Genomic DNA, 24,856 nt, shown 5'->3' with positions numbered 1-24,856 from the left:
ATATATTATTTTGAGTATTTCTGTAAAACAATGAATCTCCCCTTCCTCCTAAAAAATAGGATAATTACAGCGTCTACTTCAGATGGTTGTTGTAAGGATTAAATGAGTAATATGTACCTGAGTACATTGTAAAATGTCTGGCATAGGATATGTCCTTTGTAAGTGATGGCTGCTATACTATATCTCTACTCTTCAAGTCGTCTTCTGTATCTTCAGTAAAATTGTCTACTTTTCTTCATATTGATCTTGCATATTTCTTGTTGAGTTTATTCCTAGGTTATGTCTGTGTATGTAATGGTTGTTTTATGAAGTTTAAAAATACATATATTGTTGTTTTGAATGGGATATTTCCTTCACACTTTTATATTGAGTTATTATAAAGCTATTGATTCTATATTCCTCAAAGTTGCTAAATTATCTAAGTTCTAAAAGTTGATAGATGACTTGTTGACTATTTATCCAGGCAATTCTGGTGCAGCCATTCTGTTTAAGAACTGTGATTCTTTTCCATTCTGTCTGCTTCTGCCCTGATCTGGATCTTTTTCCCCATCTTGGCTTTACTCCTCTTAGTCTTCTAATGGGTTTCGCTGCCTCTCACTTTGCCCTCCTCTGTCCAAAACCCTCATTGCCACCAAGGGTCCTTTGAAATAAGAGTCTGATCCTGTCACTCTGCTTTATAAATCTGTTATTGGCTCTCCATTACCTATAAGGCTTTGTCCTGGAGAGTAACATAAGGCCCCTTGACTTGACCCCTTTCTACGCATTCCAACATTATCTCTCACCATTCCCTTACTTGCACATTATACTCTAACACAGCACTGCCTGGTATAAATATAACATGAGCCACATAAATAATTAAAAATTTTCTGTTAGCTACATTAAATATATAAAAAGAAACAGGTGAAATTAATTTTAATAGATTTTATTTGGCCTGGTATAACCAAAATATTATTTCAGCATTAGTATAAAAAAATCAACACAGAAATTGTTAGTAAGACATTTTTTCTTTTTTTTGTTTTGCATGAAGTCTTCAAAATTTGGTGTATATTTTACATTTAAAGTACATCTTAAATTTGCTTAAACTTTTCCACATGATTCATGATGCTTTGTGCCCTTCGTATGCTTGCACATGCAGTTTCCTCTACTTTGTTTACCTGGAAAACTCTTGTTCATTTTTTAATGCCAATCTCAGATATCATCTCTCTCAGCAAACATTTCTCTGTCTCTCTTTTTTTTTTTTCCTAACAACAGTTCAGAGGCTAGAAGGCTTGCTTACTCCCAGGGTTGGTATCTTCTGGCTGGCTGACATTTTGGGGGATGTTCTGGTTTGTTAATGCTGCCAGAATGCAAAACACCAGAAATGGATTGGCTTTTATAAAAGTCTTAAGACCATCAAGTGTCCAAGGCAACACATCAACAATCGATACCTTCACTGGAAGATGGCCAATGGCGTCCGGAAAACCTGTGTTAGCTGGGAAGGCACGTGGCTGGTGTCTGCTCCGGAGTTCTGGTTTCAAAATGACTTTCTCCCACGACATTCCTCCCTAGGCTTCAGCTCCTCAAAAATGTCACTTTTAGTTGCTCTTGCGGTGTTTTTCCTCTCTTAGCTTCTCTGGAGCAAAAATCTGCTTTTGAAGGCCGTCTCCAAAATGTCTCTAAGCTGAAGCTTCTCTCTCAGCCCCTGTGCATTCTTCAGAGTGTCCCTCTTGGCTGTAGCAAGCTCGCTCCTTCTGTCTGAGCTTATATAGTGCTCTAGTAAACTAATCAAGGCCCACGCTGAATGGGTGGGGCCACACCTCCCTAGAAATTATTCCGAGTTATCACCCACAGTTGGGTGGGGCGCATCTCCATGGAAACAACCCAGTCCAAACACTCCAACCTAATAAATACCAATACGTTTGTCCCCACAAGACTGCACCAAAGATCATGGCTTTTTCTGGGGGACACAATACATAGAAACCGGCACGGGGATATGTTGGCTTTTCAACACATGGCAGTGCACATGGCAGTGTCTTTTTTCTCTTCTGGGTTTCCTTGACCTCCAGCTTCTTCCTTCTCCATGGCTTCTCTTTCTGTGTCCAATTTTCTTTGCTTATAAAGACTTCAGCCATATTGGACTAAGGCTCACCCTCATTTAGTTTGGACACACCTCAACTAATAACTAATTTTCAAAGGTCCTATTTACAAATGGGTTCACACCCAAAGGGCCAGGGTTTGAATCATGAACTTGCCTTTTGTGGGGGAAATTATTTCATCTCCAGCAGAGGGAGATAGTAGTCACTATCCAGAAGAGATGCATTTGCTTGACTCAAGGGATCTGCAGCTGGGAGATACATGAAATGATGAGGGGGATTTGATTGGAAGTGGGCTCTGTTATCCGGGGCACCCATGGAAGAGTAAAGTACATATCTGAGGGCAGAAAGTAAGTACAGCTTCCACAGACTCATCAGTGAGGTTTACACAATGTCTTATATGAATCTCCTCTAATTTCTTGGCACAAGGTCCTCTCACAAGCATGACCACACCATTGTCAGACACCTGAGTAGCTGAAAGTCAACACACTGCAAAACTGGGCAGTTTTCTCCTAATGCATGTAAGGGTACATCTGTAATATCTAAGCAACTACCCAAATCAGTGGTCTTTAGCGCCGGCAATTGAGTGTAAGAACAAGGACTCCTTCATCGGTAAGATTGAAGTATGTTTTCAAAGAAGCTTCATGCAGGTAGAAATAAGATGAAGCCACAGCTTTTATTCCTTTTGAAGTTATGGACATTCTGTTTTCTTTTGAGGAATTTGAGTTTAATTTCTTCAGTTTTCTGCAGTTACACAGGTGCAGGAGAGCAGCATCTGAAATATCACAGCTCCGTAGATCTAAAGTTTGGACTTGAGGATGTAAAATCTCACTTAATATTTAAATCTTTTATCTGCCCCTGCATGCTCATTATTTTTATCAGTCTGTCTTTTATGTTGGACGGCAAAGGCTTTTGTGATATACCTGGAGATATTCTTCTTCATGAAGCACGAAGGGCCCCTGCTGTACCATACTGGTAATTTTCAAATTAAAAGTTCCTGGTTGAGTTGTTCGCATCTTGAAATGCTCTTTCTCATAGTAGTGATTTCATGGTCTGAAGGCAGCCATTGAGGCTGTTATAACCTTCTGAAGCTTATTCCTAAACACCAGCTGCTGGCAATCCTGGACTCCTCTGTCACATGGGAAGGCACATAGTGGCGTCTGCTGGTCTCTTCCTTTTCTTCTGGGTTTTGTTGTTTTGGCTTCTTGTTTCCATGACTTTGTCTCAAGCATTTCTCTCTCTCTTTTTTTTAAATTCAAGTTTACTGAGATATATTCACATACTATACAGTCATCCCTGGGGTACAATCTGTGTCACCATTATATAATTTTGCATTCATCACCACATTCAAGTTTTGAACATTTTCATTACCATACACACGAAAAAGAATCTCCCTGGCAATGTGGAATATGACTCCCGGGGAGGAATCTGCACTTGGCATTGTGGGATGGAGAACATCTTCTTGACCAAAAGGGGGATGTGAAAGGAAATGAAATAAGCTTCAGTGGCAGAGAGATTCCAAAAGGAGCCAGGAGGTCACTCTGGAGGGCATTCTTACACACAATATAGACAACCCTTTTTAGGTTCCAATGAATTGGAGTAGCTAGCAGTAAATACCTGAAACTACCAAACTTCAACCCAGAACCCTTGAATTTTGAAGACGATTATATAACAATGTAGCTTATGAGGGGTGACAGTTGATTGGGAAAGCTACCGCACTCCCCTTTGTCCAGTGTATGGATGGATGAGTAGAAAAATGGGGGCAAAAAAAAAAAAAAAAAAAGGCACCCAGTGTTCTTTTTTACTTTAATTGTTCTTTTTCACTTTAATTTTTATTCTTGTTATTTTTGTGTGTGTGGTAATTAAAATGTTCAAAAATTAATTTTGGTGATGAACGCACAACTATATAATGGTACTGTGAACAACTGAATGTACGCTTTGTATGACTGCATGGTATGTGAATATATCTCAATAAAATTGAATTTAAAAAAAAGTTAAAGTGGAAAAGAACACCCAAAAGATCCCATCCCCCCATCCCTTCATACTATTCATTTACTTTTTGTCCTCATTATTCTATTCATCTGTCCATACACTGTATAAAGGGAGTGGGAGCCACAAAGTTTTCATAATCACACAGTCACACAGTGTAAGTTATACAGTTATGTAATTGTCTTCTAGAGTCAAGGCTAATGGGTTACAGTTCAACAGTTTCAGGTATTTCCTTCTAGCTATTCCAATACACTAAAAACTAAAAAGGAATATCTATATAATGCATAAGAAGAACCTCCCGAATGACTTCTTGACTCTACTTGAGATCTCTCAGCCACTGAAGCTTTATTTTGTTTCATTTCACTTACCCTTTTTGGTCCAAGAAGGCCTTCTCAATCCCACAATGCCAGGGCCAAGCTCATCACCATGAGTCATGTCCCACTTTACCTGGGAGTTCCATACCCCTGGAAGTCATGTCCCACGTAGGAGGGCAGTGAGTTTACCTGCAGAGTTGGCTTAGAGAGAAAGGCCACATCTGAGAAACAAATGAGTTTCTCTGGGGTGACTCTTAGGCATCATTTTAAGAAGGCTTAGCCTCTCCCTTGTAGTAACAAACTTCATAAGGGCAAGCCTCAAGACCAAGGGCTCAGCCTTCTAATTTAGTAGCCCCCAATGCTTATGAAAATACAATTAATTCCCCAGATGGGGAAATTTAATATTTCCACATTTTCCAACAGTTCCTCAAGGGGGCTTTGCAAATACAACTTCATTCTCAGCCAGAATTGTTCTGGGATATATTGGGGCTACACACTAACCTGCACAAACCAACCATACCTCACTCCCAAATCAATGCTCCATGTAATTATGTTGTTTGAATAGTCTGACCATACAAGTCAAATTATGTGTTACAAAAAATGTAGTTCTTGCATCTAATAAACATCTCTTCCTTTGGTCCCACACAGAAGCTGAAACTTCAAAAATGCTGTCAATATCATCCTTTACCTTTCAGTTTGATTTACCTTAGTCCTAACCAAGTCCATTTCGTTCATATCTCTAATTGAAGTCTGATCTCTTTTTTCAAAGTCTTTAACATTTGCTCTATGGGGTAATTCTGACATTTAGAGCTGCCAGACTCTGGCTCTGAGTCTCAGGTGTCACACAGATACCCAAAGTTCCAGGAACCAACCAAGTTATACTCAAAGAGCTCAGCCTCTCAGAGTTCAGAAATAGCCATTACAGCTCAGGACTATGTGTAAATGCTGTAAGAGCTTACAATCTAGGAACCTTTACAGTAAGCCTTCTTCTGATAACGTATGCTCTCAGACTCAATTCACAGAGTTTGCACATTATATTTAGTACATATTAGTGAGGCATTATACTATTTTTCTTTTCATTTCTGGTTTATTTCACTCAGCATGCTGTCCTCAATGTCCATTTACCTCACAACTTCACTCCTTCTTGTAGCAGTTCAATATTCCATTCACAGATCACCATTCCATTCATCAGCTGATGTACCCTTAGGTCACTTCCATCCACTGTAAATCGTGAATACTGACACCATAAACCCCACTGTGCAAATGTTCCTCCATGTCCCTCTTTTGAGTTCTTCCAAGTGTATACCCATTACCCAAGTTGCAGGACCATATGGCAGCCCTGTGCTTAGCTTCCTGTGGAACCACCACACTGCCCTCCAGATGGGTTGCACTGTTCTACTTCCCCGCCAACAGTGATTAGGTACATCCCTTTCTCCACGTTTTCTCCAGCACTTGTATCCTTCTGTTTTAGAGACGGTTTTGTTCACACACCATACATTCCATCCTAAGTAAACAATCAGTGGTTCCCTGTATAATCACATAGTTATGTATTCACCAACACTATCTATATAAGGACATAGAAGTGAGAAAAGTAAAAAGAAAAAAGTAACAACTAAAAAGCAACAAAAGAAAAAATAAAATAAAAATAAGATACGATAAAAAAGTCAGATAACACCAACACCAACAATCCCGATAACCCTCCCTTATATCCCCCTCTTATAGTCATTTAGCTTTCATATATTACCTTTGTTACAATTAGTGGAAGCATATTATAATGTTACCATTAACTGTAAACTCTAGTTTGCATTGATTGTATATTTTCTCCAATGTCACCCCATTTTTAATACCTTGCAAAGTTGACATTCATTTTTCTCCCTTATGTAAAAACATATTAGTACATTTAATCACAATCATTGATCACTCTAGGTTTCAGTAAGTTATACAGTCCCAGTCTTTATCTTCTATCCTTTCCCCTGTTGTCCTACCTGCCCCTAACCTTCTTCCCCCCACCTCACTCACAGTCATCTTTGTTCAGTATACTTACGTTATTGGGTTACCGTCACTCAATGTTGTGCTCCAAACCTCTCTCTCCTGTCTTTTCCTATCAGTCTGTAGTGCTCCTTTTAGTATTTCCTATAGAGCAGGTATCTTGTTCACAGACTCTCAGTGTCTGAGAACATTTTAAACTCTCCCTCATTTTTTTTAAAGTTTTAAATTCAATTTTATTGAGATATATTCACATACCATACAGTCACCCAAAGTGTACAATCAGTTGGTCACAGAACATCATATAGTTGTGCATTCATCACCCCAATCTATTTTTTGAACATTTTCCTTGTACCAGAAAAAGTGAAAATAAGGATAAAAAATAAAAGTAAAAAAGAACACCCAAATCATACCCCCCACACCTATTTTTCATTTAGTTTTTTGTCCCCATTCTTCTACTCATCCATCCATACACTAGATAAAAGGACTGCGATCCACAAGGCTTTCACAATCACACTGTCACCCCTTATAAGCTGTACTGCTATGCAATCATCTTGAAGAGTCAAGGCTATTGGGTTATAGTTTGATAGTTTCAGGTATATATTTCTAGCTATTCCAATGCATTAAAACCTAAAAAGGGTTATCTATATAGTGCATAAAAATGCCCACCAGAGTGACTTCTCGACTCCGTTTGGAATCTCTTAGCCACTGAAACTTTGTTTTCTTTCATTTCGCATCCCCCTTTTGGTCAAGAAGATGTTCTCAATCCCATGGTATTGGGTCCAGGTACATCCCCAGGGGTCATAGCCCACTTTGCCAGGAAGATTTACACCCCTGGGAGTCAGATCCCATGTAGAAGGAGGGCAATGAGTTCACCCGTTCATTTGGCTTCGCTAGAGAGAGGGGGCCACATCTGAGCAACCAAGAGGTACTCGGGGAGACTCTTATGCACAATTATAAGCAGATTTAGCCTCTCCTTTTCAGTAACGAGCCTCATAAGGGCAAGTCCCATGATGAAGGGCTTGGCACATCAAACCGTCAGTCTTCAATGTTTCTGAGAACATCAACAACAATCCAGGTGAGGAAGCCCAATGCCTCTGCATTTTCCCCCAGCTCCTCAGGGGGGCCCTGCATATATATTTTTATTCTCTGCCCAAATTACTTTGGGATGTGTCACTATTTCACACTAACTTATGCAAACCTACAGGTCTCACTTCCTATTAAAAGTTCCATGTAATTATGGTTTTTGAACAAACTGTATGAGTCAAATTGTTTAGGAAATACAGATCTTGCACCAACTAAACATGTCTTCCCTTGGTCTCACATGGAATTTGAGATTTTAAAACACAGTCAGTATTGTCCATTACCCTTTGGCCCAATTTGCCCTAGTCCTAACCACATTTGCTTCATTCATATCTCTAGTTGAAGTCTGGACTCTTTTTCAGCTTTTTTAACAGTTGCTATATGTTCTAATACTGACATTCATATCTGCTGAGTTCTAGCTCTGAGTTTCAGGTGTCACACAGATACCCAAAGTTCCAGGGATTGATTAGGTTATACACAAATGGCTATTTTGTTTTTTGTTTTTTTTTAATCTTTATTTTATTGAGATATATTCACATACCACGCAGTCATACAAAACAAATCGTACTTTCGATTGTTTACAGTACCATTACATAGTGGTACATTCATCACCCAAATCAATCCCTGACACCTTCATTAGCACACACACAAAAATAACAAGAATAATAATTAGAGTGAAAAAGAGCAATTGAAGTAAAAAAGAACACTGGGTACCTTTGTCTGTTTGTTTCCTTCCCCTACTTTTCTACACATCCATCCATAAACTAGACAAAGTGGAGTTTGGTCCTTATGGCATTCCCAATCCCACTGTCACCCCTCATAAGCTACATTTTTATACAACTGTCTTTGAGATTCATGGGTTCTGGGTTGTAGTTTAATAGTTTCAGGTATCCACTACCAGCTACCCCAATTCTTTAGAACCTAAAAAGGGTTGTCTAAAGTGTGCATAAGAGTGCCCACCAGAGTGACCTCTCGGCTCCTTTTGGAATCTGTCTGCCACTGAAGCTTATTTCATTTCCTTTCACATCCCCCTTTTGGTCAAGAAGATGTTCTCCGTCCCACGATGCCAGGTCTACATTCCTCCCCGGGAGTCATATTCCACGTTGCCAGGGAGATTCACTCCCCTGGGTGTCTGATCCCATGTAGAGGGGAGGGCAGTGATTTCACCTTTCAGGTTGGCTTAGCTAGAGAGACAGGGCCACATCTGAGCAACAAAGAGGCATTCAGGAGGAGGCTCTTAGGCACAACCATAGGGAAGCCTAGACAAATGGCTATTTTGGAATCTGGAGATAGCCATTACAATTCAGGAATAAATATGACTGCTCTAAGAGCTTACAATCTAGGGACCATTACAGTAAGCGTTCCCCTGATAAGCTGTGCTCTAAGGTTCAATTCCAAGTTTACACATTGTAGTTAGTCCATACTGATGAGGCATTATAGTGTTTGTCTTTGTTTCTGGCCTAGTTCACTGAAAATGCTATCTACAGGTTCCATTCACCTCATTGCGTGTCTCAAAATTTCACTGCTTCTCGTAGTTGCTCAATATTCCGTTGTATGTACACACAACCGTTCACTATTCTGTTCCTCACCTGATGTACTCTTAGGCCACCTCCACCCATTGCAAATCATGCATACTCTCTCCATAAACACCAGTGTGCAAGTGTGCATTCATGTCCCTGCTCTCAGATCCTCCAAGTAAATGCCCCCTAATGAGGTTGCAGGACCTTATGGCACCCACATACTTAGCTTCTTGTGGAACCACCACACTGTCCTCCAGAAAGGCTATACCATTCTACCTCCTAACCAGCAGAAATATGTGCATCCTTCTCTCCATGTTCTCTCCAGCACTTTTATCCCTGTTTATATTTTTCCATACAATTTTATAGAGCTATATTCACAAACCATATAATTATCCACAGTGTGCAATCAGTTGTTCATGATATCATCATACAGTTGTGCATTTATCACCACAGCACTTGAACATATTGATTAGTACGAAAAAAGTTTTGTAACGAATAATAAAAAAGAAAAAGAAAATTAAATGTCATGCAATACAATATAATAGTAGGTTCAGACAACAACACCACTACCAAGAATCCCATATCCCTCCCTATATCCCCCTCTCATACACATTTAGCTTTGGTATATTGCCTTTGTTACATTTAATGGAAGCATATTATGATGTTACTGTTGACCATAGACTCCGGTTTGTTTTGATTATATTTTTCCCCAATACCATCCCCTTTCCAGCACTCTGCATGGTTGACATTCATTTGTTCTCCCACATGCAAGAACAGTTTTATATTTGTACATTTAGTCACAATCATTGGCCACTGCAGTTTTTGCTAAGTTAAACAGTCACCGTCTTTATCTTCTATCTTTACCTCAGGTGTCATTCATGCCCCTAGCCCGCCTCTTTCAGCTTTATTCATGGACTTCTTTATTCAGTGTAGTTACAGTATTGTGCAACCTTCACACAGTATTATGCCATCTATTTCTGGATCTATACAATCAATCCTGCTGAACATTCTGTAGTCCTTCGGCATCAAGTGCTCTATCTCTACCCTCTTTCTATCACATGGTAGCCTGTGTTATCAGCTTTTAGCTCTCGAAGTTTGCTCATTAATGTTAGTTCATATTAGTGAGACCATACAGTATTTGTCCTTTTGTTTCTGGCTAACTTCACTCAACATAATGTCCTTAAGGTTCATCCATGTTATTATATGTTCCATGTCTTTGTTCGGTCTTACAGCTGCATAATATTCCATCGTGTGTAAGTACCACAGTTTATCCACTCGTCTGTTGATGGACATTTGGGCTGTTTCCATCTCTTCACTACTGTGAATAATGCCGCGATAAACATTGGTTTACAGATGTCCGTTTGTGTCTTAATTTTCAGTTCCTCTGAGTATATATCTAGTAATGAAATAGGTGGGTCATATGGCACATCTATAGTTAGCTTCCTGAGGAACTGCCACACTGTCTTCCAGAGTAGTTCTACCATTCTACTTTCCCACCAACAGTGAATAAGTGTGCCTCTTTCTCCACATCCTCTCCAGCACTTGTAATTTTCTGTTTTTTGGATAATGGCCATTCTGATAGGTGTGGGTTGCTATTTCATTGTGGTTTTGATTTGCATTTCCCTAATACCCAGTGAAGTTGAGCATTTTTTCTTGTTTTGGGGCCATTCATATTTCCTCTTCAGAAAAGTGTCCATGTCTTTTGCCCATTTTTTAATTGGGTTGTCTTTCTGTTGTTGAGTTGTAGGATCACTCTGTATATTTGGGATATTAACCCTTATTTGATATGTGGTTTTTAAATATTGCCTCCCATTGTGTAGGCTGCCTTTTTACCTTTCTGACAAAGTTCTTTGATGTACAAAAGTGTTTAATTTTGAGGAGATCCCATTTGTCTGTTTGTTCTTTGGTTGCTTGCACTTTGGGTATAAGGTCTAGGAAACCAACTCCTATCAACAGATCTTTAAGAAATTTCCCTACATTTTCTTCTAAGAGTCTTATGGTCTTAGCACTAATGTTTAGATCTTTGATCCATTTCAGTTAATTTTTGTATAAGGTGTGAGATAGGCATCCTCTTTCATTCTTTTGGAAATGGATATCCAATTCTCCAAACACCATTTAATGAAGAGGCTGCTGTGTCCCAGTTGCTTTGCCTTGACTGCGTTATCAAAGATCAATTGTCTGTAAATGCGAGAGTCTATTTCTGAACACTCAATTCGATTCCACTGGTCGGTATATCTATCCTTCTGCCAGTACCATGCTGTTTTGAGCACTGTAGCTTTGTAATATGCTTCAGAGTCAGGTAGTATGAGACCTCCCAGTTTGTTCCTCTTTCTGAAGGTATTTTTGACAGTTCAGGGCACCTTGTCCTTCCAAATAAATTTGGTTATTGGTTTTTCTATGTCTTCAAAGTAAGTTGTTGGGATTTTAATTGTTATTGCATTGAATCTATAAATCAATTAAGGTAGAATTGGCATTTTAATTATACCTCAAGACAAATGACAATGAAAGCACAACATATCAATATTTATGGGATGCAACAAAGGTGTTGCTCAGAGGGAAATTTATTACCCTAGATGCCTATATTAAAAGAGAAGAGAGAAAAAATTGAGGAATTAACTGTTCACCTGGTGGAACTAGAGAAAGAACAGCAAACTAACCCCAAAGCAAACAGAAGGAAAGAAATAACAAAAATTAGAGCATAAATAAATAAAATTGAGAATAGGAAAATGATAGAGAAAATCAACAAAACCAGAAATTGGTTCTTTGAGAAAATCAACAAAATTGATGGATCCCTAGCTAGGCTAACAAAAAAATTAAAAGAGAGAGAGACAGAGACAGAGAAAGAGACAGAGAGAGACACAGCACAGATGCAAATAAATGCAATCAGAAATGGCAAAGGAAACATATCTACTGACCCTGCAGAAATAAAGGAGATAATGAGAAGATACTCTGAGCAACTATATGCTAATAAACTAGACAACTTAGATGAAATGGACAACTTCCTAGAAAAGCATAAACAACCAACATTGACTCTAGAAGAAGTAGACAACCTCAGCAAACCAATCACAAGTAAAGAGATTGAGTCAGTCATCAAAAAACCCAGGACCAAATGGCTTCACGTGTGAATTAAACATTCAAGAAAGAATTAGTACCAATGCTGCTCAAACTCTTCAAAAAAAATTGAAGAGGAGGCAAAGCTACCCAACTCATTCTATGAAGCCAACATCACCCTAATACCAAAATCAGACAAAGATATTACAAAGAAAGAATATTATAGACCACTCTCTTTAATGAATATAGACGCACAAATCCTCAACAAAATACCCTCAAATCGAATCCAGCAGCACATTAAAAGAATTATACACCATGACTAGGTGGGGTTTATTCCAGGTATGGAAGGCTGGTTCAACACAAGAAAATCAATTAATATAGTATCACATCAATAAACCAGAGCAGAAGAACCACATGATCATCTTGATTGATGCAGAAAGGCATTTGACAGAATTCAGCATCCTTTCTTGATGAAAACACTTCAAAGGATAGGAATGGAAGTGAATTTTCTCAATATGATAAAGACAATATATGAAAAACCCACTGGTAACATCATATTCCATGGGGAGAGACTGAAAGCTTTCCCTCTAAGATCAGGAAGAAGACAGGGATGCCCACCGTCACCATTGTTATTCAACATTGTGCTGGAAGTTCTAGCTAGAGCAATTAGGCAAGAAAAAGAAATAAAAGGCATCTAAATTGGAGAGGAAGAAGTGAAACTTTCACTGTTTATAGATGACATGATTCTATATGTAGAAAATCTACATTAGAACTAATCAATGGATACAGCAAAGTGGCAGCGTACAAGATCAACATGCAGAAATCTGTAGTGTTCTTATACACAAATAATGTGCAACAAAAGGAAGAAATCAAGAAAAAAGATTCCATTTACAATAGTAACCAAAAGAATCAAGTATTTAGGAATAAAGTTAACGAAGACCACAAAAGACCTATACAAAGAAAACTACAAGAAACTCCTTAAGGAAATTGAACAGTACCTTAAAAAATGGAAGAACATACCGTGTTCATGGATTGGAAGACTAAATATAATTAAGATCTCCCTCATTTTTGAAGGACAGCTTTGCCAGATATAGAATTCTTAGTTGGTAGTTCCTCTCCTTCAGTATCTTAAGTATATCATACCACTGCCTTCTCGCCTCCATATTTTCTACTGAGAAATCTGCAGATAGTCTTATTGAGCTTCCCTTTTATTTGATGGGTTGCTTTTCTCTTGCTGCTTTCAGAATTCTGTCTTTGTCTTTGACATTTGATAATCTGATTATTAAGTGTCTTGGTGTAGATCTATTTGGAGCTGTTCTGTTCGGGGCATGCTCCATTTCTTGGATCTGTAATTTTATGTCTTTCATAAGAGATGGGAAATTTTCAGTGATTATTTTCTCCATTGTTCTTTTCTGCCCCGTTTTTCCTTCTCTTCTCCTTCTGGGACACCTATGACATGTACATTCATGTGCTTCATGTTGTCATTCAGTTCCCTAAGACACTGCTCATATTTTTCCATTCTTTCCCCATCTGCTCCTTTATATGTAAGATTTCAGATGTCTTGGCTTTCAGCTCATGCATCTTTTCTTCTGCCTCTTTATATCTGCTGTTGTATGTCTCCATTGTGTGTTTTATCTCTTGTATTGTGACTTTCATTCCCATAAGTTCTGCCAATTGTTTTTTCATACTTTCAATTCCTTATGTTCACTCAATGTCTTTTTTATATCCTTCATTTCTTTTGTCATATCTTCCCTTAACTCATTGATTGGATTTAGCATATTTGTTTGAAGATTTTTAATTAGATGTTTCAATTACTGTATCTCAGATGAAGTTTAAGTTTGTTCCTTTGACTGGGCCATATCTTCGTTTTTCCTAAGGTGAATCAGAATCTTTTGTTGTCTAGGCATCTGGTTTCCTTGATAACCCCAATCAGATTTTCCCAGACCAGACAGACCCAGGTCTCAGGAGGAAGGTTTATTCAGTATCAGATTACCCTGAGGGTGTGTCCTAGAAGATTGACAGACTTTCATGTGAGACCTCTAGATGCTATGCTTTTCCTATCCTGCCCAGCAGGTGGTGCCCCTCAGCCCACAGCTCCCCACCAGTGCAGAGAAGCGTGGTCCCCTTACTTCACAGTGTACCCAGTCCCAGCCCCAGCCAAGGGTGTCAGAAGCCAAGCTTTAAGTTGTTTCTGGTTTGTTAGTTTGTTTTCCCCCAGGCCCTGGGGTCTGAGTTCCTTGAGGGAGGGTGGCCTCTTGAGCTGGGCGATACATTTCTTAGGGAAGATACACCTCCCAGGGAGTTCTCTGCTACACTTGAATTCCTCCTTTGTCTCTTTAATTCTCTTAATTCCACCCTTGCCTGGGTCAGCTGCTGATAATTGGAAATTCCTGAGGCTTTCTCTAATGAGCTGCTTAGAATGAGAGGAAAAAAGGGAAAAAGAGCAGAAACCCATTCTCAGAGCCAGTCTCCAGCCCCTCAGTTTCACTGGTCAACTGCAGTTTGTACTCAATTCTCTGTGCCCCTCTCTTTGGGACACAGCCGCTTTCCAGTACTCTTGAGCTCAGCTGTCTCCAAGAGCCTCTGCCTTTATTTAGCCATGTATTTTTTTTTTCCTCAGCCCTGCCTCCTCTCTGGAGGGAGGGACCTCAGAGTCCTACTTGCTCAGGGCCCATCCATGCCTGCAGCTTGCATTCAGCAGTCCAAATTTGTTAAATTAAAACCGCAATTGGGGTTTGGTTGAGCTATATACCCTTTCTCCTGACAGGGACTGCTTCTTTCTTCCACAGGAAGGTTTTGCATTTCAGCCTGCTGTGTTGGGGGGAGGGGGCGCCAACTCTGCAATTTTAACTTACAGTTTTTATGCTGCGATCTCAGTGGTTCCACCCATTCCTGACTGGTGTATGATGTGTGAACAGTCACGGATGTCTCCCAACATTGTTCCAGACTATTTACTAGTTGTTCCTGGCTATTTACTAGTTGCTTTAGAGGACTAACTAAATTCCACACCTCTCTATGCCGCCGTCTTGCCCCGCCTTTCAAGCATTTCTCTTAATGATACTTCTTCTCTTTCCTCTTTGCCATCCTGTACTTGTAAATGCTTCAGTTGTTGGTGCTACCTTCTTGTATTGCAACTTGTTCATTACATGTATTTTTCCCTTGCTGAATACTTAATTCCTCGAAGGCAAATTGTGTCTTCTAACTCTTTTTTTACCCAGAGCCTAATACAATATCTAGTTTATTGAAGGTGCTATATACACATGTGTTGAATGAATCCTTTGGCTAGGGGGGAAAGAAAAACACAACCCTCTATCTGTAAAAATAAACTGATAAAAGCACATTGAAGGAAATGTCATTTTCTTTGAAACCAAGATTCACTTTTCTGTATATCATGTTAAAGTTGAGAGAACAGACACAATTAAGATGTCAGTTGGTCTCAAAGGATGAAACATTTGGCTGAAACAAGATGAAATTTAGAAGAAAATGTCAAGTTCTATATTAAGTGCAAAATATAAATTAAAATATATAAAATAGAGAACTCAATTTGATAGTACATTTTAACTTATATAAGCTTTATATGACTCAACAGTGGGAATCTACTACTAAAAATCTATTTCATACAGCACTAATAAATGCAGGGTCTAGATACTGGGAAGTAATAGTATCCCTGCAGTCCCCACCATTTAGACCATATCTCTAGTATTGAATGCAGGCCTGGGTGCCACATTTTAAGAGTTGCATTGACAAACTTGGAGCTGTCCAGAAGGACCTACCTGGGATGCTGAGGGGTGTCTATAAACTAGGCACAGGAAGATTGGTTGGATGAAGCTGAACGTACTAAAGGAAGTCATAAGAGAGATTGTCACATATTTGACAGCTTCTCAGGAGGAGGTAAACATTTTTGTTATTTTAGAGACCAGAATGAGCAGCAAAGAGAGCAGTTTCTAGGTAGACAACTTTTAAAGAATGTAAGGGCCTCTCAACAAAAACTGCCCTTGAGGTAACGAACTCTGTTACTGAAAGTATACAAGCAGAGACCATGTCAGACTTGCCATGAAAAGATTTCTTGAATTAGGTGGGAGCTGCACTTGATGCGTAATTTTTAACCCTTTGTTTCTTTGTTTTCGTTTCATAGAAATTCTGTGGTTTATAGAATCACAGTAGTAGTAATAGCTAACATTTATACATGTTAGCTATGTAATGTGCTACCCAATATGCTAAGTGATGTATGCTGATAATTCTACTTAAGCCTCACAGTAATCCTACGTGGTAGGTACAGTCTTTCCTATTTTGCAGATAAGGAAATCGACACTTAGAGAAGTTCAGGTTATTGTTCAAGTTCACATAGCAAGTAGCAAAGCCTGGATTTCAACCCAGGCTGTTTGACTCTTCTGCCCATGTTGTTATCTGCTACCTTAAATTAACTACTCCTCGAAAACTTTAACATAATCATTTAATTCATTACAATGTGATTTATTCCAGGAATATGATTATATGTCTTAAATGTGATATTTACATTGTCTCTAAAAAGCACTGTTTCTTAAATACAGTTTCATTGAGATTTATTCAGGTACCCTACAATCATCCACAGTGTATGATCAGTTATTCACAGTACCACCATATACTTGTGTATTCATCATGAGAATCAATTTTTAAACATTTTCGTTTCTCCAAAAATAATAAAAATAAAAGTAAAAAAGAACACCTAAAACATTCTGTCCCCCTCATCCCACCCTATTTTTCATTTATTTTTTGTCCCCATTTTTCTACTCCTCCATCCAGACACTGGATAAAGGGAGTGTGAGCCACAAGATTTTCACAACCACACACACATCATGTAAGTTTCATGGTTATTCAGTCATCTTCAAGTAACAAGGCTACTGGATTGCAGTTCAGCAGTTTCCGATATTTCCTTCTAGCTATTCCAAAACACTGAAAACTAAGAAGGGGTATCTATATAGTGCGTAAGAATGCCCTCCAGATGACCTCTCAACTCCATTTGAAATCTCTCAGCCACTGAAACTTTATTTCGTTTCATTTCGCTTCCTCCTTTTGGTTAAGAATATTTTCTCAATCCCAGGGTCGTGTCCCACATAGTGGGGAGAGCAGTAAGTTCACCTGCTGCCATGGGCTTGGAGGCAGGGGCGAGGGAGGGACATCTGAGCAACAAAGAGGTTCTCTGGGGAGACTCAGGCACAATTATAAGTAGGCTTAGTCTCTCCTTTGCAGTAACAAGTTTATAAGGGCAAGTCCACAATTGAAGGAAGAGCACTATTTTTAAAAAGTAACTTGTATTTTTCTAGTTATGAAAATATCCATACTCTCAGAATTTGAAATATGAAAGGTATTTTTACCTTAAGTAACAACTGCTAATAGTTTGATGTTCAATTATTTTATATGATTTTAAAAATAAAAATAGCAGATCATTTCAGTCATGGGAAATGATGAGGCATTGAAAGGTTTGGATCCCAGAGTGAGTCCTTAACAAGATTTGATGTTTCTCACTCCCAGCCTAGTATTGAACCTCACTGCCTCTTTATAGTATTGAGGCTCAATGAGGAAAAAAGAATTTGTTTTTTTTTTTTTTTTTTTTTTTTTTGCATTTGAACAAACAGAGTATTGTCATTTGAGGATAGAGACATTTGTGATGAAATGTTAACTTACAATACTTTGGATTGAGTTTCATTCTTTCAATAAATATTTATTGAATATTGTCAGCTCTGTGCTAAATTGCTGGGGATATAGTGATGCAGAAGCCAGTCTAAGTCCCTGTTCTTATGGTGTTCACATTCTAATGGAAGACAGACAATGAATGAACTAGCAGTCACTCATTTGTTTGGTCAGGCCAACAGGATAAAATCAGAAACATCCTTGAACTTTAGCAAATGCATACACCTGTGTAACCAAACCCCTATCAAGATTTGGAACATTATCACCACTCAACAAAGTTCCCTCATGAAATGCTCTCCCCCAGAATTTGGCATAACTGGCTCCTTTTTGTCATTCAGAGCTCAGCTTAAATGTCTATTCCTCAGAGAAGAGTTAACCATACTTTCCTTCTTCCCCAGAGGCAACTACTGTTCTGATTTGTTTCCCCCATAGCTTTACTTGTTCTAGAACTTTATGTAAAAAGACTCATGCAGTATATACTTTTTTGTATCTGGCTTCTTTGAAATTCAGCCTAGTAATTTGAGATTCATGCATGTTGCATGTATCAGTAGCTCCTTCCTTTTATTGCTGAGTAGTCCATTGTATGGATGTACCACATAACCTGTTTCTGGCTGTTATGTATGAATGAAGCTGCTATGAACATTCTTGTATAAGTGTTTTGTGGATAGATTTATTTTTTAATTTATCCAGCTTGGGACTCAGTGAGCTTCACCAAATCTCATCCCTTCATATCTTCTGTGCTGGTTTGAATGTATTATGTCCCCCAGAAAAAGCCATATTCTTTGATGCAGTCTTGTGGGGCAGACATATTAGTGGGGATTAAGTTGGAATGTTTGGATTAGGTTGTTTGCATGGAAATGCGCCCCACCCAACTGTAGGTGATAATGCTGATGAGATAATTTCCATGGAGGCGTGGCCCCACCCATTCAGGGTGGGCCTTGATCAGTGGAGCCATATAAATGATCTGGCAAACAGAAGGAACTCATTGCAGCTGTGAGTGACATTTTGAAGAGGAACTACAGCCAAGAGGGACACTGAAGAAAGCACAAGGAGCTGCAGATGAGAGACATTTTGAAGACGGCCATTGGAAGCAGACTTTTGCTCCAGAGAAGCTAAGAGAGGACAAATACCCCAAGTGCAACTAAGAGTGACGTTTTTGAGGAACTGCGGCCTAGAGAGGAACGTTCTGGGAGAAAGCCATTTTGAAACCAGAACTTGGAGCAGACGCCAGCCACGTGCCTTCCCAGCTAACACAGGTTTTCCGGACGCCACTGGCCATTTTCCAGTGAAGGTACCTGATTGCTGACATGTTACCTTGGACACTTTATGGCCTTAAGACTGTAACTGTGTAACCAAATAAACCCCCTTTTATAAAAGCCAATCCATCTCTGGTGTTTTGCATTCCGGCAGCATTAGCAAACTAGAACACCTTCTGAATCTTTATTTGGGTGGATATTGGAGTTTTTCAATCCATGTCTCTGATCTATTGTTTTCCACCTCTATCTCCCTGTACTACAGTCTGGGTGATTTCCTCAGATCTTTAATTGGTTAACTCTGTATGTGTAGTCTCTTTAACCTGTCTATTGAGTATTGAGGGTTTTAAAAAATTTTAATAAATATTTTTCATGTCTTGAATTTCTACTTTTTATTTCTTACCTCTGGTTCATGTTTTAGATAATATTTTCCTTGATCTCTTTGAACATTCTTTAAAATCCCTTTCAGATCCTTCTATGATCTTGTTCTGTATGGATATTTTTGTTTGATGGCCTTGGTGAGGGTAGCGGGCTTTCAGTTGTGAACCTTCTTCTAGGGAATAATCTTCCATGGACGTTCTGCAAGCATTCTACAATAACAGTTTTGTGGTTGACTCTGCTTGGAGTCAGCAGAGTTCACCAATTCTGAACCAGTTTTGATTTTAATTTCTTAGCTCAGGGTTTCCTCTTGTGAAGATAATGTGAACTTGGGTCTTATGCCTGCCCAGAGTCTCAGCCTGGAGCAGGGGGCTTGCTTATTGCCATGAGTGATTGGACACTCTTGGATCCCTGTTCATGGACAGGGCAGCACCCTCCTGGATCCCAGCTGCACCCTAGGCCTGTGGCCCAGACTTCTGTCCTGGATGGATGATATGCTCCAGCTCTGGGCTCTGACCAGCTTCATCTCCCATCTGTTGTTGGTTCCTTCTTCCATTTATGGCACATGGTGATTTCTCTTTCTTCTTTTTCAGCTTAACTGTGTATTAAAGGTTTATATTTTTTAATGTTTTCTCCAGGCTTTATATTTTTTTGGAATAGGAAAAGGAAGGGTTTCCATATCATCTCAGATTATTTTAAGCAAAAGTCTCTTTAGGCAAATTATTTAATTTCTTTAAACCTGAATTTCCTCTTCGATAAAAGTGCAGGAGAAAGTACATGTAAAGTACTTAGTTTCTAGAATAAAGTAAATATTTTAAAAACAAGATATATTATTTTATCATATTTATTATTATTATTATTATTATATTCATTATTTCATCTTTCCTGTGCAATGGCTAAATATCTCTACAAGCATGATTACAATCCAGGGTTGTTGTAAATGTTACATTATTTTTAAAAATTTGTTTTGAAACTTTTGAAAGGTGATAAAAATGATACACATCTTTGGGAAACCCTTAGCCACAGAAAAGTGTAGGCAGCTATAATTGTGCCTAAGAGCCTCCTCCCGCATGCCTCTTTGTTGCTCAGATGTGGCCCTCTCTCTCTAGCTAAGCCAACTTGGCAGGTGAAATCACTGCCTTCCCCCCATGTGGGATCTGACACCCAGGGGAGTGAATCTCCCTGGCAACATGCAATATGACTCCTGGGGAGGAATGTAGACCCAGCATCGTGGGATGGAGAACATCTTCTTGATCAAAAGGGGGATGTGAAAGGAAATGAAATAAGTTTCAGTGGCTGAGAGATTCCAGAAGGAGCTGAGAGGTCATTCTGGTGGGCACTCTTACACACAATATAGACAACCCTTTTCAGTTTCTAATGAATTGGAATAGCTAGCAGTAAATACCTGAAACTATCAAACTACAACCCAGAACCCATGAATCTTGAAGACGATTGCATAAAAATGTAGCTTATGAAGGGTGACAATGTGATTGGGAAAGCCATATGAACCACACTCCCCTTTGTCCAGTGTGTGGATGAATGAGTAGAAAAATGGAGGGGGGACCGGCACCCAGTGTTCTTTTTTACTTCAATTGTTCTTTTTCACTTTAATTTTTATTATTATTTTTTGTGTGTGTGGTAATGAAAATGTTCAAAAATTAATTTTGGTGATGAACGCACAACTAGATAATGGTACTGTGAACAACTGAATGTACGCTTTGTATGACTGCATGGTATGTGAATCTATCTCAATAAAAATGAATTAAAAGAAAAGAAAAGTGTAGGCAGGGTCCGGCAGATGGCTCCAACTTTGGACAGTATAGATTTTAGGCCAGAGCCCACAGGTGGATAGCTCAGAGCCCAGAAATGGTCTTGTTTGCCTGGCACATGTTTTAAAAAACCTGTACATTTGTTGCTAACATTTAAAAATGGTGATAGTTCACATAAAATTCAGATATCTGATGTCTCTTGAATAATCAAAATATCTAATCACACTGGGCCTTCTTCCCATACAGGGTCAATCAGTTTGTGCTGTATGGTTGCTGCCCCATATTTTCTTTCCATCACTGAGGCTGAAGGCCACTTGCCATTTATTGTCACACTTTTACTGTTGCTTTAATTGTTTGTAGTATAGAAATAATATTGAATACTCATCTCTCTATCAAAATGGAAAAACCAAAGATAGATGGAGAAAGCCACATATTATAAGGAAAATGGGAAAAGAACTATTTTGTAGTAGAAATGAAGACTCTTCTTACATAGTTAATTGGTTTTATCTGTGTCAGCTTCCTTACACTTGGTTTACTTCACTTTTTACATTACCCTACCTGGCCCTCTGGACAGTTCAACTTACAGCCTCCTTCTGGGCATGTTGGCTATCTCTCTAAGATCTGCCCTTTTCTTTTTATTTTCTGATTCCTTCCTTCCCTTCGTACTGCCCTAGCTTACCCTAAAGTTACTATCAGTTTCTATAGAGAGCTACTAAGACTTCTAGAGCAACAGAAAAGTGTTTACTCAAGCCTGTGTCCTCTAACCCTTACTCTCCACTCGTTCCAGAAAAGTAGAAACATCTCCCCACTATCTTGCTAATGTGAACTGGTTTTGTGGCTGCTGTTCTGCTTAGGGGCCTCTTGTAGGGGGTGGTTTTTTTTGGGTGAAGATGGAGTTAGAGAGGGAGTACAGAGAGTACAAAAGGGAAAAAATAAAAATATTACTGTTTCAGGTAGAAATTTGGAGGAAATATTTTAGTTTGTGGGCACATGGATTATAAGTGAAACACTTTTTTAGGGAAAACTTGTTCACACACGTATATATAAAAATATTTTTGCCATTTGTTTTGCAGACTGGGATTAGTGATATGCTTTCCTGTACAGCAGAAAATTTGAAGATGTCTAAACAGCATTTAGTGGCTTTGACGGTGACCACCCTTCTAGGCATGGGGGGGTTTGTCCTGTGGAAAGGCATCCAGCGCCAGAGGAGTAAAACAGGCCGTGTGACCCAGCAGCCTCGGAGACAGCCGGGCAGTAAAGAGCCGCCCCCTCCGGAAAAGGACCAGCTGCTCACTAGTGTCCCCAGAGCCTCATGGGAGGAGAGGATTATTGATGCAAAGGTGGTGACTGTGTCTCAGGAGGAGGAGTGGAATCAAATTGAGCCCTTGCTTAGGAGTGAGTTAGAAGATTTTCCTGTACTTGGAATCGATTGTGAGTGGGTAAGTTAAAAAGCAAAAACAAACAAACAAACAAAAAAACACACTTCTTTTCCTGCTTTTCTAGCATGGATGGTTAAGTAGAGAATAAGGTTAAAGGAGAAAGAGCTTTTTCTCAACTTGCTCGTAAATAGATTTTAGCAGGCGAAGCCACCGTTCTTCTCAGGATGGTGAGTGCTTAAATAATGGATTCCGGAATCAGAAAGACCTATTTGAGTTCATTTTCACCATCTACCATTCTGTGACCCTAGACAAGTTATTTAATCTCTGAGTTTCAGTTTACTTATTTGTAAATAGAAATATGGTACCTCCAAAGGCTTTTCTAAAGATTCAAATCAATAACCTCTGAAAAGCCTTCAGAAAAATTTTAATGCATGGTGAGTGCTTATTAAATATTAGCTAATATTAATTTTTTAATAATATTTTAACAAAGATATCATGGAGAAGATAGTTAAGACCCTCTATTTAAATGGAAATTATTTCTCAAATTAGAATATTAAAAGATAACAGTTAACATTTAAAAAACATTGTTTACTATGTCATCTACTATGCTGTTTTGCTTGCATCATCTCTTATAGTTTTCACAGCAATCCTATGTAGGAAGATATTATTATTATTCTCACTTTGCAGATAGGAGATAATAGGCTTAAAAAGGTTTAGTTACTTGTTCAAGGCCATGAAGCTAATAACCATTATTATTTTTTTTTTAATCATTTTATTGAGATATATTCACATACCACGCAGTCATACAAAACAAATCGTACTTTCGATTGTTTACAGTACCATTACATAGTTGTACATTCATCACCTAAATCAATCCCTGACACCTTCATTAGCACACACACAAAAATAACAAGAATAATAATTAGAGTGAAAAAGAGCAATTGAAGTAAAAAAGAACACTGGGTACCTTTGTCTGTTTGTTTCCTTCCCCTATTTTTCTACTCATCCATCCATAAACTAGACAAAGTGGAGTGTGGTCCTTATGGCTTTCCCAATCCCATTGTCACCCCTCATAAGCTACATTTTTATACATCTGTCTTCGAGATTCATGGGTTCTGGGTTGTAGTTTGATAGTTTCAGGTATCCACCACCAGCTACCCCAATTCTTTAGAACCTAAAAAGGGTTGTCTAAAGTGTGCGTAAGAGTGCCCACCAGAGTGATCTCTCGGCTCGTTTTGGAATCTCTCTGCCACTGAAGCTTATTTCATTTCCTTTCACATCCCCCTTTTGGTCAAGAAGATGTTCTCCGTCCCACGATGCCGGGTCTACATTCCTCCCCGGGAGTCATATTCCACGTTGCCAGGGAGATTCACTCCCCTGGGTGTCTGAGCCCACGTAGGGGGGAGGGCAGTGATTTCACCTTTCAAGTTGGCTTAGCCAGAGAGAGAGGGCCACATCTGAGCAACAAAGAGGCATTCAGGAGGAGACTCTTAGGCACAAATATAGGGAGGCCTAGCCTCTCCTTTGCAGCAACCGCCTTCCCAAGGGTAAAACTTATGGTAGAGGGCTCAACCCATCAAACCACCAGTCCCCTATGTCTGTGGTCATGTTAGCAACCATGGAGGTGGGGTAGGCGAATACCCCTGCATTCTCCACAGGCTCCTCAAGGGGGCACTACATCATTTTTTTTTCCTTGTTTTTCTTTCTTTCTTTTTTTTTTTTTTAACTTTCCCTTCTTTTTTAAATCAACTGTATGAAAAAAAAAGTTAAAAGAAAACAAACATACAATAAAAGAACATTTCAAAGAGACCATAACAAGGGAGTAAGAAAAAGACAACTAACCTAAGATAACTGCTTAACTTCCAACATGTTCCTACTTTACCCCAAGAAAGTTACATAATATAGCAACCTTTCTGTGAACTTGTTCCTACTATATCCATCAGAAATTAACAGACCATAGTCATTTCTGGGCATCCCCAGAACGTTAAAAAGCTTATCTGTTCTTCTTGGATTATTGTTCCCCCTTCCTTAATTGCTCTCTACTGCTAGTTCCCCTACATTCTACATTATAAACCATTTGTTTTACATTTTTGAAAGTTCACATTAGTGGTAGCATATAATATTTCTCTTTTTGTGCCTGGCTTATTTCACTCAGCATTATGTCTTCAGGGTTCATCCATGTTGTCATATGTTTCACGAGATCGTTCCTTCTTACTGACGCGTAGTATTCCATCGTGTGTATATACCACATTTTATTTATCCACTCATCTGTTGAAGGACATTTGGGTTGTTTCCATCTCTTGGCAATTGTGAATAATGCTGCTATGAACATTGGCGTGCAGATATCTGTTCGTGTCACTGCTTTCCGATCTTCCGGGTATATACCGAGAAG

The 24,856-nt window shown here is 39.0% G+C and overlaps 1 protein-coding gene and 1 pseudogene across 7 annotated transcripts in view; one reads left to right on the top strand and one right to left on the bottom strand.

Annotated features, from left to right (window-relative positions):
* EXD2 (exonuclease 3'-5' domain containing 2) overlaps nucleotides 1-24,856 on the top strand; it is a 106,026-nt gene that overhangs the window by 12,138 nt on the left and 69,032 nt on the right. For 5 of the 7 annotated variants that reach the window (XM_037832448.1, XM_037832447.1, XM_037832446.1 and 2 more), the window contains one exon: nucleotides 22,159-22,524. The exons of 1 other annotated variant lie outside the window; for it this stretch is intronic. In XM_037832448.1, the coding sequence (XP_037688376.1) occupies nucleotides 22,174-22,524 (351 nt within the window). In that variant the 5' untranslated portion in view covers nucleotides 22,159-22,173. Of the gene's footprint in view, nucleotides 1-22,158; nucleotides 22,525-24,856 lie in introns of those variants that run through there. One more of the 7 variants, XM_037832451.1, reaches the window with a different exon arrangement.
* On the bottom strand, nucleotides 2,374-2,957 carry LOC119532610 (annotated as a pseudogene).

This window comes from Choloepus didactylus, chromosome 4, assembly GCF_015220235.1.
Source record: "Choloepus didactylus isolate mChoDid1 chromosome 4, mChoDid1.pri, whole genome shotgun sequence".
NCBI lineage: Eukaryota > Metazoa > Chordata > Mammalia > Pilosa > Megalonychidae > Choloepus > Choloepus didactylus.
Note: the sequence above shows the minus strand (reverse complement) of the source record. Positions and strands in the feature narration are given on the sequence as shown.